At 42.2% G+C, this 21,363-nt stretch overlaps 1 protein-coding gene across 1 annotated transcript in view; it reads left to right on the forward strand.

Moving 5' to 3' along the window:
- rapgef2 (Rap guanine nucleotide exchange factor (GEF) 2) overlaps window positions 1-21,363 on the forward strand; it is a 119,660-nt gene that overhangs the window by 74,675 nt on the left and 23,622 nt on the right. Inside the window, 4 exon segments of the mRNA XM_034227598.1 lie at window positions 12,211-12,342; window positions 17,036-17,213; window positions 19,228-19,364; window positions 20,834-20,992. Of these exon segments, the coding sequence (XP_034083489.1) occupies window positions 12,211-12,342; window positions 17,036-17,213; window positions 19,228-19,364; window positions 20,834-20,992 (606 nt within the window).

A 21,363-nucleotide genomic window follows, 5' to 3' on the forward strand; every position in this document is an offset into this window, starting at 1 on the left:
ACACGGATCAATACATCAGAGCATGTCGAGTTTGATCCTATAATAGCCAGGTTGCGTATTCCCGAGTGAAATACTGAAAAACGACATGCTCTCTCATTGCAAGTCAAGGAAGGTCTAGGTGTTTTATTGTCTGGTGATGATTGAGTTTGTATTTTTTATTTAGTTAGTTAGATTCTGGCTGGTTGTTTCTACACGCTGTCAGATTATGTTTTTGTTTCCCTAATGTCTCTTGGGTAAAAAAAATCTCCTATGCATCACAATCAAATTCCATTAAGAAGCAGGCTTTTTCACTCGTTGTCATCGTCCCATGAGAAGACCAAAACTGTATGGATCCTACCATCAAGAATGACCTGTGTGTTCGTGACCTATATATCTCGTTCATCTTCGATCCATAAAATGCATGCTTTAGTTACACTTGGTGACATATCTCTTCATTTGCATGAACTTACTGTACTTCATGTTTCCCATATATAATACTGTGCATACTCAGTGCCCCGAATATTCATAATATACAGCTTAAAGATGTCCCTAACAAATATAACATGTGTTTTTGTTTGGGTTACTTTTGCTCGAACCTACAGTGCCGTTGTAAGAAAAGTATATATATTTTTTATTTCTCTGCATAATTCTGACAATATGTTAAAGACTTACAGAAATAGACTTGCCACCAGTTCTTAAAGTGTAAAGAAAATCACCTTTATCCACACCACACCCAGAGCTACATGTAACACATGCTTTTAATCACTTTAACCGTGATATCAGACGTCAGACCGCTGTGTTCTTGCTGCAAAGACTTATATATATATAATTCTGATCAATGTGAGTTTAAAGAGAACACCAAAGCATTTCTCCACTCTGTGTATACATCATCTGCCAATCCATCATTAAACCCAACTGTGGTATCTTGCTTTTGAGCTGTGTATGAGGCATATTAATGATGACCAACATGTGGGTGAGGAACTGAAATACTGGGTGAGGAAATGGGCCTCAGACATGCGGTTCAGATGTGACCGAGTGTGTCGGCTTCTTTGCGGGAGAATTTGTCTGACGTATTTCAGAGTGTTTTTATTCAGGCTTTTTTGTCCATGCTAAAATACTGTTTTGATCTCAGCTGTGTTATGACATCGCTCTGCTGGTTGTGTGCTGCTCTGCTCTTATTTAATCAAAATGCTTGAAATGTGAACTGATTTCCTTGCACTGTATTTTCCTCAGAATATTACATTCCAAAGACTTGAATTAAGGAGTTAAAGGAGGCGGATGGCAGATGTTTCCATGTAATGAGTTTCTCTGTTATCACCCTTGAAGCATTGTGTGTGTGTGTGTGTGTGTGTGTGTGTGTGTGTGTGTGTGTGTGTGTGTGTGTGTGTGTGTGTGTGTGTGTGTGTGTGTGTGTGTGTGTGTGTGTGTGTGTGTGTGTGTGTGTGTGTGTGTGTGTGTGTGTGTGTGTGTGTGTGTGTGTGTGTGTGTGTGTGTGTGTGTGTGTGTGTGTGTGTGTGTGTGTGTGTGTGTGTGTGTGTGTGTGTGTGTGTGTGTGTGTGTGTGTGTGTGTGTGTGTGTGTATCATGTGTGGGTGCACGGGTGTTTCATCCTGCAGCGTAATGAGGTTTTTATGGCTCTAATGTTACGCACCAGCAAGTCAAACACCACGACATGGCCAACCCTACACATGCATGGAACAATTGAAGCCACGCAGGGTTCACAGACTGTTTACAAATGGCAGAGGACCCCCCCCCCCCCCCCTCTCTCCAACTCATGCATTTAGCACACAGCTATTGAGCACCAGTGCATTATTGTTATTCTCATTGGTGTGTTTCACGTCACTGTCGCACTCCTGTACGATCGATGCTCCCCTGCCTCGCTCCCTTTAGCTTGTGATTAGTCAGTAAAAAGAGAGATTATTGGCTTGTTAGTTCAAAGCTTTAAGAGTGGGGGGGGGTTGGGCAGGAAGGTCTGATATCCCCCAGACGCCACCCCATTGCCGCTGATGTAATGATGCCCCCCCCCCCCAAAGCGTTTGTTTGAGATGTTAATGAACGGGCTGCACAGAGAAGCACCTGAGCTTTTTTGTTGTTGTGATACATTACATCATGGCTGGCGGCGGGAGAGGTGATGTCATACCGGGTCTCCAGCCCCCCCCCCCCCCTCCCACTCAGCTCCCCCAGTACTTTGACTGGAGCGGCTCCAACAAACCAGTAAGCAGTGCGCTGCTTTCTGGGCTTTGTCTGAGGGAGAGCAGCCAAGCTCTTTATATTCAGAACAACAAAAAGGTCCAGCCTTAGTCGTCTGCATACATCGAAACATCTGTGTCGAATGCTTCATTGGTTTGATTGGATTATTGTTTTTTGTGCAATAATCACATTTAGTTGTATCTTTGTGGGAGTTTGAATGCTGTTTTCTGTACATTTCTTTGCAAAATTACAGCCAGATGTTGTTGAGATTCTGCATCTCGATGCTCGCGCATGAATATACATCACGTAGAGCTGCCCATTATTAGCATTATTATCACTATTGTTTGTCTTTTAAGCTATATTTGATGAATATACAATCAAAAAAGTATATAAAATATGAAATATATTTAAAAAAAGCTAATTTCAGTCACTTTTGAGATTTTTTTAAACGTGACAAATTGTCATCGTAGTAGTAGGAATAGATGCTTTAATACTAAAACAATTGTTTATATTTCTTAAACTGTAAAGTATTTATTTATTTGCACTAGAAGGAATTGACCTGATTTTTCCAAACAAAAAAATGACAAGAAAATAACAGCAATTTAAAAAGACAGCAGAAAATAATTGTCAACATTTTAGAAAAATGACATGACAACAAAATGACAGCAAATGTTTTAGGGTGTGACAATTTGCTATGATGCGTCAATGATGACAGCTCTAGTTGGTATTCATCAATTCATTGGTGTGTCTTGGTTGTGAAGTGAACTGCTGATTATTGAGCGATGTGAATATGAACTGCAGCCGCTCTATTGTCTCCGTGTCTCCTTTAAACCCCCCATTGTTCCCTGTGATGTCCTCATGTCTCTGTCTCAGGGGACTTCATACCGGCCCTGCTGTGCATCCCACATCCAGAGTCTCAAGAGGCATGCCCTGCCACCTGAGCACACACACACACACACACACACACACACACACACACACACACACACACACACACACACACACACACACACACACACACACACACACACACTATATTTGTCCTTCTTGCTCTCACAAAGCCAAGATGCATGTTGTTTATTGGTTGGTGACGCTGCTGCTCTTTGCACTACAGCTGAGTGAAGGTGAAGTGGAAGTCTATTGCCACTTCTACTGTCCCTGCTCTTGTACACACTACACACACACACACACACACACACACACACACACACACACACACACACACACGCACGCCTACCCTCCATTTTGCCATGTCTCTGCTTCCGTCGCCACAGCAACTGAAAGCCCTGGAGGGTGTGTAGGGGGGGGGGGGGGGAGGAGGCTTGTGCTCACAGTTGCCATGGCTACACCAGCTGAGTGACAGTGACATCATTGCTGCCAGTTTGGGCTGCAACGACTATTGTCCTTATTGAACAATGTGCACCTCAGTGGTCTGGTTTATCGGTTATTCGTTCATCATAACTTCCCAGAGACGAGTGTGACATGTTCAAATATCTTGTTTTTTCCCAATAACCCAAACATATCACATTTGCAATGGAATATTAAAAGGAAAGAAGCAAATCCTCTATTTTAGAAAGGCTGGAATCAGAGAATATGTTGCATTGGAAACGATTGAATGAGTATCATAATAGTTACAGATTATCCCTCTTTTACTCCTTTCGTCTTCTGTGTACATATTCAACTATTTCTCTCAACACATTATACTATACTCTCTCCCCGTCTTTTACTCCTCTCTCTGTCTCCCTCCGTAACTGCCTCTCCTCTTTTCTCTCTCCCCTCTAGTGTTTACATATGTTACTCCTCTTATCACATGATGCTATACTCCCTTCTTCCTGCATCTGTCTCTTACTCACTCTCTCCAGAGGAAGTGCTTCTGTCTCCCCGCCCAGGAAATAGCTTTCCTTCACTGCGTTACTATGCCAACCGGCTGCAGCCTCGGTCTTGTGCCGAAGTGAGCGTGATAATGGCATTATACCCGCACTGATGTGCCCCTCCATCCATCTCCATCTACCATATCTGAATCTCTTCCTCCCACCTCTCTCCTGCGCTTTGTGTCTTTATCTCTTTTATCCTCCTCCTCCTCTTCACTTACATTTTATTCTCATCCGCCCTTCTTTTCATCTCTCTGTCTGCACTCGGGGCACAGCCACAGTGTTTCTGCTCTTACAGCATCACTGTCTGGCAGGGAGGAGGTCCTTACTCCCCACTACTCCCCCCCCCCCCCCCCCCCCCCTCTGACACACATACACACACACCCGCCCCCCCCTTACAAACAAACCGCTGGCTCTAACGTTACCCGGTGGAGGCGCCTCGGTCTTCACATCATCTAATGGTGCATAAAGGCGTTTGTATGCGCGCGTTTTTTCCCCGTGTTTTTACTTTCGGGAGAAGGAGGGGAGAAAGGCGGAGAGAGCAAACGTGAGTGAAAGTGTTGTCAGCCATTTTTCTCATCTTTTTCTTTTCTTTTGGCTTTATTATCGGCGCTGCTCTCCGGCTGGAGATGTGATTGTCAAGAGCGCGGAGAGAAAAACCTGCCGTTGCTTGGATAAAAAAAGGATATTTTTTTCTGCTCTGAGATATTTCTGTGGGAAGCAGCGGGGAGGCTGTGTGTCTGGTGTTGCTTTGGAGAGTGTAATCAGGCCAGGGAACAGCGGATACTCCCAACACTGTCAAGCCGAGGGAGGGGGAGGGCAGGCGGCTTGGAGGAAGATGGGGCTCCGCTCTGAAGCATAGCCGGTCCGGGGATGCTAGATTATAGCCACATTTGTTCAGTATGAAACCATTAGCGGCATCAGACAGCAATGGAGTCCCGAGCCAGCAAGATAAAACCCCGGTAAGTAGCCTATCGACGGCTTCGCTCCGTCTTTTTTTATTTTATCTTACCCCCCCCCCCCCCTTCATTTATGACCCTCTAGATATGATTACCGGCATGGGCATCGGATTTCTATCGAGCCTCCACAAGATGAATGAACGCCGGGCAGGCCAAGGACAGAGGCTGGTTAATACCGAGTCAAAGATGTGTGTCAGTGTGTTGAACTAGAAACGGCCGCCATGTGCTTGCTGTCATTCACGCACGCAGACACACGCACACACACTATCGATCAAATAGGCGTAGTTCATTCTCGTAAAAAACTAGTTTTGTTTAGAAATGAAAACAAATACGACAACCAGGTTAATATGTGGCTAATAATCACACTTATCATCTTATTGACGCGTGCATATTCATCATGGATAATGCTTTCTCCCTTGGCACACACACATCCAGCGGTACACATGTTTGTATGTTTAACGACCAACATCTGCGCCCTCGTTATGTTTTACGACGCACTCCGATGACAATATGTGATTGTAGGTCCTAAGATGAGCCTGTTAAATTAATCACACCAGGTGTCGAATATATATATGCATTGGAGATAAATCTGTATAAGTAATATATCAGGGGGCTTTAATAGGAGGTGATGTCATGTGTGCAGCGATGAAGCTTCCCCTAAATGCAGTTACCCCACCTATTAACCCCCTAGGAGCTCTTTTTACCTGAAAGCACTTTCATGATGCAAACATATGTGGCTTTAAAACAGAAAGTCGACAGACAGTTGATATGTTTGAGGCATATTTAGTGTTTTTAGCCTCACCAGCTGAAGTAGTCTGGTGTGTTGAGGCTGCAGATGGTGGCGCTGTCCGTGGTGCTGGAGGCAGGTCCTGCAGACGGAGGGCTGAGCTGATCTGAACTTGAATGGTGAACGGATTGATCTGCTGTCAGCGCTGCTGGCATCACTCACACGTCGAGACCACACACACACACACACACACACACACACTCAGAGGCAGGGCTGTAAAGCATCCTGATGGACGGTTGCACAGGAAAGATGATGCATGAAGAATCATCTTAATATTCCTAGGATAGTCAGATGTGCCATGTTTTATGACATATCTTACCCTCTTTGTGTGTGCAGCTTTTCTCAGAGGCCTTCATGGGTTCCTGGTCTTCTAAGAATCTCTTTCTTAGAGGTTTCTTTTATTACAACACCGTAGAATATGCATATTTAACCATCTGATTTTAACATTGTGTTTAAAGATGTTATGCGTATAAATTCTATGGTGATTTGTATTTGCAATATGTACCCAAAGCCTATTATCAGATGTGGATAGTAATATTTCCCCTTACAACTCTTGAGGTTGTAGGAAGGACCCCCCATACAGTATGATTGTAATAATCTAGTCTTCAGTATGTGCGGTTTCATTTAGTAATACTTTCTTTAAGTTGGTCATTAAGCATTGATTTGACTGGTTTTCTAGAAAACTAGCACAAGCACTCAGCCAATGAGTAGCCACTACATGCTAAAGAATATCCTAAGATACGTATCATATGGTAAAAACCTTTGACAAGGAATAGCAAAACAGCACGTTTCCTGAAGTAGCTTGTATGCTAATTCAACACTTATACGCATTCAAATCATTTCCACAGCTTCAATATCCTGAAAGCCCGACCAACAGGCCCCTCAGAATTAGACGAAGAAAGCACATAAGCCAGCAAGTTAAAGTACATTTGATCAAACCTTGATAACATTAGTGAAATATCAAGATGACCTCATTGTATAAAGGTCTTTCAGCATGTGTACGTTAGCTGCTGTATTCAAGGCATAACTTAATAACGCTGTCTATTATTTTAAAGGGACAGATCTCCCTTTCCATCTGTATCCGTTCTGCCTGGCTCTTCATAGGTTTTTTTTAATGTTTTTATCATACTAATAGAGGCTTAAACAAATGTTTATTTAGCCCAGCAGGAAACCCACCATGGGTAGAGTCAATATCAGCCAGCGGATCGTATTACAGTAATAGCATCACCAGCTCATGACCAGTGGCTGCCACATAGTGTAATTCCCCATTTGCTTATCTTTCCCCTAGAGACCTTCCATTTCCATTCTGCATTTTATCTTTACTGCAACAAGGCACACGTTGACGTTCCTCTTCATAGTACACTTGATGTATTAGGTTTTTATGAACATATATTGCTTTATCTTGCGTTGATTGCTTGGCCTATGATGCATATCTTTGAGCATTTAATTGAAATAGTGTACGTAAAAAGACATCAGTGCTAATGTGTTAGCTGTGCTGGGCTTGGATAACAAATCAAATATATATGGTGACAAGGGGCAACTAACTAAGACCCTTCTCTCTGCCAATAATTTAACACAGTTCTTTAGAACCATGCTAAAAACATGATTTGATATAAACACAAAGTAAACAAACACACTTTCTGGAGATTTGTCGCACATCCACCAACCTTCGTTAGGCAGGAAAAGCTTACTTCAAGTACATCTGGTACAACAATTATTATAACATAGCAAGATAGTATTTAGTGGACTGCATACCCCATCGTAGGTAATCATCCTCTCGTGTCTGACTGCTGGTTTCTGTGGCCCTGACTGGTGGAGCTGCCACTGGAGGGGAAAGCCCAGAGAGCATATCAGGCCCATTTCATCAGACACCCCCGCCAAAAGGGGTTTTAATCTCTTGATCCGATGGGCTCAGGAAAGAGAGACGCTGCCACCATGGACATGGGAGATTCTGGGATGTTTCTGCTATCCTTCAGCCTTCCGACATTGGCAGATCTCCATTTCTTAACAAGTTGATAGAGTTGAGCCCACAAGTAGCAGCAGAGCGTCAGGCGCTTTTATCTGCTTGATTCTGGAAATCATTGTGGTATTATGTTTTGCTCAATAATTCAAACCTTGTAAACCAACAATTGAATTGTTACTCCCTTCAGTGCAAAGGCGAAGGTGTTTTTCAAACATCTCAATATTTTTTTTACACCATCCATGGTTGCTTGTCGGAGCTTGTCCAACCCCAATATTGGACATGTAGTGCAGCAGCACAGATTCCCCCCCAGCATATGAAGGCAGTAAAGAGATTGAGAGCCACCAAGGGCTTCCACCCAGCAATCTAGGTCATTAGGTCTACAGTGTAATTTAAGGGAGCGCCACATCTGCTCACATGTAGGCAGAGGGGAGTGTTGTGGCTCGAGCTTCCTAATCCTCCGGTGACAGCTGATTGTACGTATTTCGGCTCGCGGTTCTGCAGAGCTCGCTTCATTCGGTCGCCAGAGAGCACTGATTTCGGAGCATAGCTGTGCAGAAAGGCTGACAAGGTAGGAGCATGATCACATGTTAATGCTATGGTTGATTGTGAGCGTATCACTCATAGATTTAAACAAAAGCGTGCTCTCCAGTTGGATCGGGGTTAATGACGCACTGAACACGCGTGTCCTTGTCCTGCAGATTGGAAAATAGTCATGACTGTGTGTCATTATTATTGTACTGGCATCCTCCTTTGCTCAGTCTCTTGCATGCCATTGGCAGGAGGTCATTGGCCCACATGCTTATAGACTGAATGGACCCTGGCTTATTGGGCGACAGACAGATGACCTAAATGAGTGGAGAGAAAGGATTAGGTGTTTATTATCCTCTCCCTTTATCCTGCTTCCCTGCCCTCCCTTTATCTCTCCCTCTTAAAGGGGGTGGGGTTTGTCGTTCATTTGTTTGGAGGAGGTGGGACCTTTCTGGCTGGTTGTGGAAACCAGTGGGAATATTATTATTGACATGTAGACCAAGTCGATATGGCTTCACAGTCAACATGACCACGTATTGTACTCTCAATAATGAGAATGTTTAATTAATTTAACCCACAGTGCACTTATAATCATTGAAAGTGCACCCAAATTGTTTAAAATATGTTAATAAATTAGCTATTTTATTGACGTTGAGGTTTGTTTTTTCATTGTGCAGGAGGGTAGTCTTTATTCTTCTTTATCCACAAGGGATAACGCTGCTATTCAATACTTGTGTTATTGTCAACAAACCCAATAATGCTTTAGTAGTCCCTCTCCCAATAAAGATGAAGCCTCAAAGCCACAGCGGGCTTACTGATGTCCAGTAATACATATAAATTGTGAGTCGTAGCTCAAACAGACCGTGATAAACCGCACCATAATCTCTTTTGCTCCCGAAAGTCATCAGAAGGAAATGTGATGAGGCTTTATCACCGCAGTTACACACAGACAAAGAGATTGGTCACCCTCACACAATAATGCCCGGCCGGTAATAATAACAGGGAAGTCAGCTGGAGGCGTTCAGACGAGGAGGGGGGGGGGGGACTGACTGACTGGCCCTCCGGTCGACCATTTTGGTTAGTGCAGCCAGGCAGATAATTAAAAGTGATCGCAATCTTTGACACAGTGAAGTCACATCACACCTCAGGGCTGCAGGAGCTGCCTCTCACTCTCTGTCAGTGACACTTTGTGAGTCTTATTTTATCTTCTTCAGAAAGCTCTCCAAATATCTCGTCACACCTTCTTCCAAATCAATTCAGTGCCACTACACCTCTTCAGTTTTCTCTCTCAAAGGGAAAATCATGAATATTGAGATTTTTGTTACTACTTTCTCTGTGATATCTCTCCCAGCAAAAACACTTCCCCCCCCCCCCCCCCCCCACCCCCCCCCCCCCCCCCATTTTTCCAAAGCTCTTTTAATTAAACCGACGAGCGCTTCAGAAGCTGTGACGTTCTCTCGCTCAAGAGCAGATCATGCCTCAAACCCATTGACTTGCAAATTAACTTCCCGAGATGTGTTTTCTCTCCGATCTGTTCCATTTGTCATCCAAGTGAGACTTCATAGTGTCGCCGCTGTTGAGTCTGTTTTCCCCAAAAAACGGAATATCTGAGGCAGTGTTGTTATTTACAGCGTAAGTGCATTTGGACGCAGATGACACTGACACCCAGATGACTTTTCTTCAGAGAAACTAATTACCTCCGTTAGGACATTTTAAAAGCCTGGCTACTGACTGCACAATCTTTCCTGTGTCAAATCAGGATTTATTGGAGAAGAGTTCAGTATTTTCGAATGACATTTATAGTCTGGCTTTTATCTACTATCAGAGCTGGGTTAAGTTTTTGCTATCTAGAAGAAACATTTCAAATAAGTCAAAATCCTTTTATACGATCCACGATCTGAAATCAAACAGCCTGTAAATATACTGTTGAACTCACTCTCTGATATCATATGATGAATGCAGCAACCCAGATAAATCAGCCACATTTGACTTTTAGGGTGTAAAGAATTTAATATTGATGATCCGCTGCAGCCAGAAGTCGAGTGTAAAGTGGCTCTGGGCCGTATCCCTGCTGAGTATCAAATATATATTTGTAAATAAAACATTTAGCCATGAAATATTCACATATATAGGCTCTATGAACCGGTTGACACAGTTTGATTAAATTCATAATTCACCCTGTGGCTTTCCAGTCAGATGTCATGAGCTTCATTTGACAACACTATGTTCTGCACATAAAACCACATATTTAATTCATTTAAATGACATGTTAACCATAATATTTACAGATACCACATTATTATATTTAATATGAGACTTTAGACAGCTTAATACTGAGATTAAGTCATAATAATAATAATAATAATAATAATAATATCATTATGGGTATGATTTAACCCTCCTATTGTCTTCGTTCCCCCCCCCCTTACTTTGGTGTTCGCGGTAAAATTTGACCGGTCCTGTTTTAACTGCTATTACATTAACACAAACACCGTTAATCATCACCAAATTTCATTTAACACTCTTTCAAACTGTACATATTGTATCAGACTACTGGTACATGAAAAACTGCAGTAAATATACAAAGAATAGACTTTGAACATGTATTGCGTGTGCCAGGTGTGATCCATATTGGGGGATGGGCACATAAGAGCGGGAAATGTGTCAAAGTAGTAAAGAAGACAACAGGAGGGTTAATTTAATCATTTAAATGAAGGTGGAAAAAGTACCTATAACCTCTTTAAAATGTTGATTTTACTAACTAAATATAACTGTTATATTTTGGGGATTTTGTTCTCAGTTAAGTGATAAGCACTTTGTCGATAATGTGTCAGGAAATAGTTAAACATGTCCTTGTTTTAAACAGTCATAACGCCAACTTTTAATTATATAAAACAGAAAAAGTGGAAAATACTCTTATAAAAAAAATATAGTTGGCCTTTATTACTCTACATATAAATACAGTACTTCAAATAACCCTCAAACATGGTTGTTTACATTAAGTTTGTTCTTCTAATCATCGTAAACCACCAGCAGGGGGTTTCTTTCTGATCTATTTGACATTGTAGGGTCATCTGCATAGAGAAAGTGGGTTGGCTCATGTACACTGTGGCTAATTACAGCACAGCTTTCTGTTACTTTATACACTATGAATAACTCAGAGGGGCTTCCCCCATTACTGCCTCGTGCTTATTTAGGTTATGAGAGTTTCTTTAATGAGGGTATTTCATCCTTGATGTAGGCAGCGCTTCCTTTTGGTTTATATCTTCATATTAAGAAGTTCCACTGATTACACAAGTATTAGGAGCTGCAATATGTCATTTGAATTGTTATTATCTCACTTCGACAATAAGACTTTAAGGAGACATGTTAGATGACATATAATGCCTTTACATTTTTTATTCGCTCCTATTTTGTGTTCAACTTGATAAAAGCTTCTGATTCTTAGTAAGTCCGATGATTTAATTAACATCTTCTTTGCTTTGATAATCAATTATATGTAGAGTTGAGCTCTTGCGGTGGGACTAATTGTTATTCTTTTGTTCCGTTAACATTGCATTATCACAGCTGTGGAGTAAAGACAATCTTCTCTAATATGAGTGTATTTTCTAATTATAATTAAAGGGACAATATTAGTAGGAGTCTGTGTATAAACCCAAGGCAAAAAATACAATATAATCTTTAAAAAAACACTGTTTAGTTAATCAAAATGACTCTTTGTCCACTTTCAAATGAGTAATAAACGAAGGGAAATATAATAACTTCCATGTAGTACCTAATATATCTTCACACAAAATGAAGGTCGCTGAGTGTGTCTCTACTTGGCTAGCGTCCAGCGCGAGTGTTAGCGCGAGTCCCCAGCGGTGGCTGCAGAGCTGGCTGATACTGACCATCTGTGTGTATGTTGTGTGTGTGTGTGTCCGTGTACGTGCAGCTCCCCGCAGACTTCAGCAGACTTCACCTGGCCGACGGCTTGCACCCACAGGTGACCCGCGTGTCCTCCAGCCACTCAGGATGTAGTATCACCAGCGACTCTGGAAGCAGCAGCCTGTCAGACATTTATCAGGTAAGGACGCCCCCCCATTGGGGCTGGATCCCCAGGTTGGACCCCCCCATGGATAAATAGTGCAGTAGGTGTGTTAGTTTATGTGAGAATAAACTGGCTAAGGTCGTCGTTCTCTGGCTGATTTTATTTCCATACGTATCTAGCTGGAAGTACATTTGATTTTACTCATGTCTGTAGAGTACAAATTAATCCTCTGTCAACAACGGTTTGGCTTAGCTTAGGTTATCTGAGATACATCAACATTTAACATTACAAATTAAACCGACTAAATATAGCTTGCTTATAAATTAGCTGTAGTGCTGCTAATAGGACATTTTGTTAGCATTGCACTGAGCCTTGTCCAGTCTTTGTGCTAATGCTAAGCTAACAAGCTGCTAGCTTTAGATTTCTATAATAAAATATGTATTATATATATTTACACAGACACTAACTAAGCCACGTTACCAAGGACATTAAATAAAAACACTGATGTTTCTAACCTTATTTTTGTGGATAAATTAAAGGGGACCTATCATGCAAAATGCAGTTTTGTACGTCTTTTATACATGAATATGTGTCCCCGGTGTGTCAGGGAACTCACCAAGTGTCAGAAAACACAACCCGCTCTCTTTTCCTCCATACCCAAATCTCTCAAAACGGGGCTGCAACGGAGCTGATTATTATTTGAATTTTCCTGATGTCAGAAAAGGGGTGCTCCGCCTATATGGGCAACTCTCCACCTATCAGGGGAATGAGAGACCGTTCGAAAGCGCTGGAGACGCTGTAGTACATATGCCAGGCCTGTAAGTGGCGCTGTAGTCACAGAATCAGCCCTTGCAAAAACAGGGCTGGAAAAAAGCAAATGGAGCGAAATGAGGCATGGCTAAAATGCATGATCTGTTTGGTATTTTGAAAAAAAAACTTCACAGACATGTTTTATATAGGTATGGCCCTACAATATATGTTTCAATTATAGCATGATAGGTCCACTTTAAGTAAGAAGGTTGAACTAAAGCCCAGCTCATATTATTCCAAGATGGTGAGACTCTCCTTGCTGAAATGACAAAAATACCTCTGGGAACACAGGTCAGTCTCATTAAGTAGGACACAAACATTCTGGAAAGAAAGTAAACGCTTGGCAGACTCTCTGAGACACTAATAGGACGTTGTCACTTCTCAACGGGTGGTCCCGCCTCCATCCGGCCTCCAGCTCTGCTCTCAGCATCTCAAAGCAGAAAGACAGCCCTCCCAGGGAGATGAGACACACCATCTTGTGTTCTAAGGAGCTTTTAATAAATATAATTTAAGTGAATAAATAAGATGTACACATATTTGAGCAACCTTACCCTTTCCTCAGGTGGTTAATAAGACCAAATGAACATACACACACCTCATGACTGCGAACGTGCCCCAAACCCTGCGAATAATCCTCTTAACACACAGTGCGCACCCTATTGGCTCGTCACGCTGTCACCTGCTGTGCTCCTATTTGTGTGACTGTGCACAGGGGCGGCAGTCAGAGTCACTTTGGTGTGTGTGTGTGTGTGTGTGTGTGTGTGTGTGTGTGTGTGTGTGTGTGTGTGTGTGTGTGTGTGTGTGTGTGTGGTGTGTGTGTGTGTGTGTGTGTGTGTGTGTGTGTGTGTGTGTGTGTGTGTGTGTGTGTGTGTGTGTGTGTGTGTGTGTGTGTGTGTGTGTGTGTGTGTGTGTGTGTGTGTGTGTGTGTGGCTCTTCTGTCCTCGCTCTGTGATCTCGCTCTTACAGCCATCTGCTCAGTGTGTCTCTTGATTTCACTTTCTCTGAAACACACTGTGTGGTTTCCTTCCTAGTCTCTCAACCCTCCTTCGCTGGATCCCCACTCTAACAGCCTTTAATCTACCTGTAGCAGCACCTGCTCTCTCTCTCTCTCTCTCTCTCTCTCTCTCTCTCTCTCTCTCTCTCTCTCTCTCTCTCTCTCTCTCTCTCTCTCTCAGTGCTATGTATACCCCGACACCTTGCTCGAACACCTTGCCTTCACTTGTGTATCAATCTCAATGTCATTATCGCTCCTTCTCTTGTGATCAAACTCCTCAGCGCGGCTCACTGGTGGCTTACTGTGTGCTTTGGCTACAACTGTCGTACCTATTAAAGGATCGGTATGCAAGTGTCTTTGAATGGTTTGAGTGATTTCAGAGGTGTTTCAAAAGGACGCATAACGTTTGCTGCCATGATAACCCCACATTTGAGGATTTGCAGTATAACTTGGTATTTTCATCTTAAAGATTTATTTTTGGCTGGTAACTAAATCAAACGATCATTTAAAATATATTCATTTAAAAAAGCAGTTTATTTTTGCTTAGGACCTTGTCACTTTTGTTGTATTACTGTGTCTGTGGGCTATGATACATAATGTTTCCATTTCCCTCTCCTTTGAATCATCTCCTGCCCTCTCTGATTGATCTTGCTTGCAGTTGCTGCAGCACTACTTCTGTAATGAGGATGAAGACATTAAATATAGTTTGTTTTATATTCTTTTACTTTTACTTTTATCAGTCAGGATTCAGGGCTTCTTCTCACGATCCCCCTCCCTAACTTTTAGACTACTAATAACCAGCACACCAAATCTAAATGCCTAAACATTAAGAATGTAGAAAAGGATTTGCGTTACTCTTACTGTCCTGGGGTCCCCACATGACTCCCCTAACTGTTTGCTTTAGGCAACTTTACACATTAGCTTCAGTTAGCTTAGCACCCTGCAGGGTTTCAAACTATGTGTGTGTCCTAGTAGAAGAAGAGCAATGTGTGTGGTCTTCACTGGAGGTGTTTTCTGAAAAAACAGAGCCCTTGTCTTTTCACTTGAGACCACAGGGAGTCGACGGCACAAATAATGACGCGGTTATGTTTTAATTTTCGAGTTAGTGTGCATATCGGTGAGGCAGATTATTAATGAGGAGCGTTACATAGTTTAACCACCAGTCCCCACAGCTGCTCTAATCTCCACAATTCTCTCTCGTCACTGACAACATGGCGCTCTGTTTTCTGAATAAATCATGAAGTTGGTCCTTCAGAAGGACTTTGTAAGCATTGATCCAAGAATAGCCCTGATGAAATATTAACAACACCTGACTTGCACACTGTCTTGTAATGCCTACTGCACATTCATGGATTTTTGATGCATATATGACACGAGAACGAGCCTGTGCACAGATACAACACCTGTATATGCAGCCCGCGTGTTATAGATGATACTGTTTAGAAGGAAAATACAAAACCTCATTTCAGTTTCCTATTAAACTGGCTGTGTGGTGAACCTGTCTACAGTGTCCTCTGTCCGTCTGTGGAAAATGGGACATGAATATGTAACTCTCTGTAGTTTCGGGACAAAGGGTGCTCAGGGAATACTATTCAAATGTATGTAAGAGGTCCCTCCATGTTCACACCTTTGAAGTCAGTGTTTATCCCAGCCATTTTAACACTATTTCACTGCATCCACCTATTATATTTTGAGATAAGATGCGATGCTTGTATTGTATACTTACTTATTCTGTGATCTTTGGCTCCACCCATCAGGGCGTGTGCACCGGTGACGCCCTGATGGCCACTCAGACACTGGCGTGAATCATTGATGAGTCTTTTGCACATGGCGTTTGAGGGGAAATCATGTAGGGGTTTCTGTGAAGGACCTGGACTCTGCGCTCTGAGAAATTAAAAGCAGGCTGCCAGACTGGGAGGTGAAGATGCGTCTGGCTCTGGGATTTTGCGGACAGTTTGTAAAGGCAACATTTTCTTCTCTTTCTGTTAAGAAGCTTGACGTTGGGCGTTATATTCAGGTGAGAAGGTTGTCATGTTGCCCTGTGGCGGTGCAGCTCGACTCATGCTTTGTTGTACTTTCTTCAACCGCTTTGGTTAATGCCGTGTTGCAGGAACCAGGCGATACGGCCCTTCTGTCGTTTAAAGAAATGGTTCCTTTGATGATTGCAGAGGGACTCGGTTAGTATCACTCCTGCACAAGTTATTTATTTCGCTCCTCATCTCGGTTAATTGTCCTCATCTCCGCACACATTTCATCTTGTGCTTTCAAAGAACAGGATGTGACTTCGAGGCAGGCTGTGGAGTTTGCTGAGGGGAGCGAGAGGAGAGGAAAGTTGGGAGATAATGAGCTTGTTACTGTGCATAGCACACTTTGTGGTGTGCAGTGTTGACGCCTGTCTTTCTCTCTCACTGTGGTACTGAACACGTACAATGCATTTCAATAACTGGGTCAAATCTGCAACAGATTTACAGAGGGTCTTTTTTTATTTATGCTATCTGTTGGAAGTGTTACAGCAGATGTGTGTACTGTATAATGATTTCAGCAATGTGAGTGTGTTTGCATATGAGATCTCAGTTTCTTTGTCGTTCTAAAACTGAGTTGTTGTTTTTGGCTGTTTACAAATGTGTTTTCTCTGAAATGAACACGAGTTGGCTCACTGGCTTAGTCAGCAACTCCCATTATTATATTCACTTTTCAGGCGTCTATCTGACAATCTGAAGCATTGTTTGTCCGAGCATTGTTTGTACGTGCTTCAGTGACTCACTCCAAGCCGTGGCTACAGATTGACGTCTGATCTTTGCTGATATGTGTATTGACTGTAGTTTTCCCAACTGCTGATGTTGAATGGAAAAAAACGAATCCCTCACCTTGATGAACTTTGATCTCAGATGTCTGACTCCTTTCTTTTGTGTTTGCTGTTTCTAGGCCACAGAAAACGAACAAGGCGACATGGACCTCAGCGGCTTGCCAGAGACCGCTGTGGACTCCGAGGAAGACGACGATGAGGAGGACATCGAGCGAGCGTCGGACCCCCTCATGAGTAGGGACATCGTGCGGGACTGTCTGGAGAAAGACCCCATGGACAGAACTGACGATGACATAGGTGAGCACCTGAAAAAAACACGAACAACAGTGTTTATATGAGGCTTTCCAGTAGCACTATAGTTAGTTTGCCATGCGGTGTTTCCTTTAAAAACACCCAATCTATTTTTTGTGCATGCCTGAAAATGTGTTTTTTAAAGATATCTGCACCGGCGGTGTTCTTCCCAGCTGGGACAGTTCTCCTTGTCCCAATTTGAGATGAATTCAGCGCAGTGTAAAAGCCACACCCTCCTCCTTTTTTCTTTTAATCGGTCACCATAAATCTCCATTTCTCTGAAGCCTGTTTCGCTCTCATTTGAGATGTACGCTTTCAAATCATTCTGAAAGCCTCATCAAGCCTGCAGTATCATATCCCGTAAAGCTATGACTCAACTCCAATGATAATGATAGGAAAACAAGCTCACACGGTCAGAGCTACAGATGTGGACTGGGGGAGGATGATGCTCAGAGTGCCAACCGTTCTCCCCCCCTCCCTCCCGCTGATCCCCCCGCGGTACACCCCTCCCTTCGCCGCCAGGCTTTTCTAGGTCACTCCGGCACATCCTCTCGCCTCACCTCTCCCAGCACATTAAAGTTTCAGAGCATCCGCAGCTTCACACACGAGGCTGTTGCCATGCCAAGCACAGGTCAGCCAGAACGCCAGACGGCTGCTTTGGTTAGTAGAAGAAGAGAAAGGGGTATTTTCCTACTTTAGACCCCAATGTAGGGTGCTGCAGAATGTCTCGCGCCCTACATTATATATATATATAACATATAGCTTTTTCCTCGGCGACACACCCAGTGAAATACCGACTATTAATGCTCTTCACCGAAATACCCAGCATTCTTTCTTACTTTCTAACCGTGCACATATACAGTACAGAAGTTTTGGTTTGATGTGCCGTGCCTGCTTTGAAATATGTGCCACCGCTCCAGTACAAAGGACAGGATAAATAATTGAGTATATGCAGCTTGAAACAATGGATACAACATTTGAGAAGAAAGAAATGAACAGCAACTTGTCTTTTGGGATGCGCTCTTTGTTCCACAAATCTCACTGTGACAGTTTTCATTAAAATAACTTTCTACTGAGAGAACATGTCACTGTGAAAACTGCTCACTGTGAAATCCACGGATTATCCTGAGTAACGAGTATGTGAATAATTGATTCATCGAGTCAGCAAAAACGACAGACATTGCATGTGAAGCTTTCTTTGTCATAATCAATAGTGAACCAAATACATCGTTTGTAGGTCAAATAAAACAAGATATTGGTGGTTGTTTTTCAAGTTATTTCTGATTGAATAAGTGAAGACAAAAGCAGTTACTGAGATCATCAGAATCAGGAATCCTTCATATGTCCTGCAGCAGGGACATTTAATAGCAAATCAGCAGCAAAGATACAGTGTAGATAAAAGGAAAAAGTCTATTAAAGTTGAGACCTATATACAGATAATGAATAACTGCATTTGCAACCTTAAGCATATTTATTTCAATGCTGCAAACTATGTAAAGAAAATGACATCTGCATGGTTACTTCCTGGAGAATGATAAAATACCTTTTTGATATAAATATAATACATCATTGAAATCACCGTGAATGAAAATTAAGGAATGTAAAGCTGTTGATTTGTACTGTTTTGTTATGAGCTAATGAAACAAATATGCAGTAACAAAACTGTCAATGTGTTTTTGACAGCGAGTCACCTTTGTCTCACACAAGCCTTTTCCAACTCCAAAGTAACTGAGAAGTTTTGTTTGGAGCAGTGTACTTAATAACAGAGGTCATTGAGTGAGGAGTCAGCGATTATTCCTGGCTCGCCTTGAAAGTGTATATCAATGGGATTGATATTTGGTTTTATGTGCACCAGATAATGATTCCTCTGTTGGCTTTCACTGTAGTGATTATCCGTGTTGATGCTCGTGCCTTCTTGGCTCAAACTGAGGGCTGCCTGTGCTCTTTCTCTCCTCTGTGTATTAAGACTCTTATTATTTCTCATCGTCCTTCACTTCCTCTGTGTCTCTCCTCTGTGCAGAGCAATTACTGGAGTTCATGCATCAGCTGCCAGCGTTCGCCAACATGACGATGTCAGTGAGGAGGGAGCTGTGCGCCGTCATGGTGTTTGCTGTGGTGGAGCGCGCCGGCACCATCGTTCTCAATGATGGAGAGGAGGTGTGTGTTGGTGCATGCACACATAAGCTAGGGCTGCTCAATTAATCGTATTTTAATCGCAATTACGATTATGGCTTGCAACGATTACGAAAACAACGTAATCGAAATAAAACCATTATTTTTTTTGGTTTTTCAGTTGAATTATACTTAAAGTTCGGGTAATAAACTGTTAAAAACATACTGTTCAAATTTTGTTTCTCCAATAAATTGATGTTTTCAAAGTAAATGGATAATCGTTTTTAATAATCGTGATATCAATTATTGACCCAAATAATCGAGATTATGAGTTTTGCCATAATCGAGCAGCCCTAACATAAGCCCTGTCGTGTGACTTGCCTTGAGTTATATTTATATATGTGTTCGTGTCTCTCGGGGAACTCAACCCTAGTCTCACCCCTTCACGCCAGCAAATCGTTCATCTTCCATTTAATCTGCTCTATTAAATGTGAATGCTTGACAACCCGCATTGTAGTGCCAGGCCTGATGTAGAGTCCCTCAGGCGACTAAAGCAGGCATCACTTATTCTCTCTCGGTCTGGGCAAGACACGACAGGAATTTCATTCAAGACGATTTGGCTTTTTTTTTTCTTTCTATGATGCACTCAACAATAGAGAGCAGACCTTTCCTTTAAAGCTACTTCAGTAAATGTCCGGTCACAGAGAATGCAGGGTTCAGCGAGCATATTGTTGCTGTCGGGGGGAAAGAGGGGAATCTGTGAAATGTCAGCTATTCAGGAATTCATCAAAACATCCTTATTTTATATTATACTCAAAAGGATAAGAAATTAGATATTTATCCACTTCAATAAAGCACGTGTTACCTGTAACCAGAGGTGGACAAAGTACTCAAATATTTTACTATAGTCAAAATAGTAATACCCTATTTTAGAAATACTCTGCCACATGTAAAATGCCTGCATTCAAAATGTTACTAAAGTGAAAGTACAAGCTTCAAAATATACATTAAGTACAATTATTAAAAATATCCTTTTCTGAATATTTATATTATATCACTTGAATATAAAGATAGAGCGGTCTCTAACCATTTTTAAAAAGTAATGAGTAAATTATGTTGTCAAATATATAATAAAAAGTACAATATGTGCCTCTTAATTGTAGTTGAGTAGAAGTATAACCAATCAGAGACTGGAAATTATGAATGTAAAGTACCTTAAAATTGTACTTTAAGTAAAGTATAGAGTATAAGTAATAGTTATAGTTCACTCTCTCTCGTAGCCGTGCTTCGAGTGTCATCTTCATATTCTAGTCGTGTTTTGCAGGACCGCTCTAAACAATCCCTGTTTTTCTGTATCACTCTAAGGGAAGTAAAAACCATCTGTCCCGTTCTAGTTAGTGCATCTGGTTCTTTGTGATAAATAACTTTGACTCGTTAAGTGACACCAGCTGTTGGGAATAAAACTGAACTGATTCTGTTCTTTGTTCTAATATAATGTTGTGTTTGCGCTCCAGCTGGACTCGTGGTCGGTGATCCTGAACGGCTCGGTGGAGGTGACGTACCCCGAGGGCCGCACAGAGATCCTGTGTATGGGGAACAGCTTCGGGGTGTCACCCACCATGGAGAAGGAGTACATGAAGGGCGTGATGAAGACCAAGGTGGACGACTGCCAGGTAGGAGCGTAACGATCCTGCACGGTACCACACAGTTAGAAAGTCCATTTCATCTGCATCTCAGTGGGCAAAGTCGTATATCTTATGATATTAAATCCCACTGTGATCCAGTGTATGCAGACAATGTTTGCACTCATGATATTATAATTTGCTTTTGGCGAGGGCTTCCCCTTAAATGTGAGCAACAACCATTTTGAAATAGAATATCTAAAGAGCAAGATCACGTTATTGGCATCATGTGTTCAATGGGAAAACAGTGCTGAGTAGTGAAAGTACACACACTGATTTGTCCATTTAATCGTCAGGAGATGAACTCAGTGGTTGGGATTAGAAAGTGTTTCATCCCAATCAGCAAAAGCCATTGTTTTCAT

The sequence above is a fragment of the Gymnodraco acuticeps genome, unplaced genomic scaffold (genome assembly GCF_902827175.1).
Source record: "Gymnodraco acuticeps unplaced genomic scaffold, fGymAcu1.1, whole genome shotgun sequence".
Taxonomy (NCBI): Eukaryota; Metazoa; Chordata; class Actinopteri; order Perciformes; family Bathydraconidae; genus Gymnodraco; species Gymnodraco acuticeps.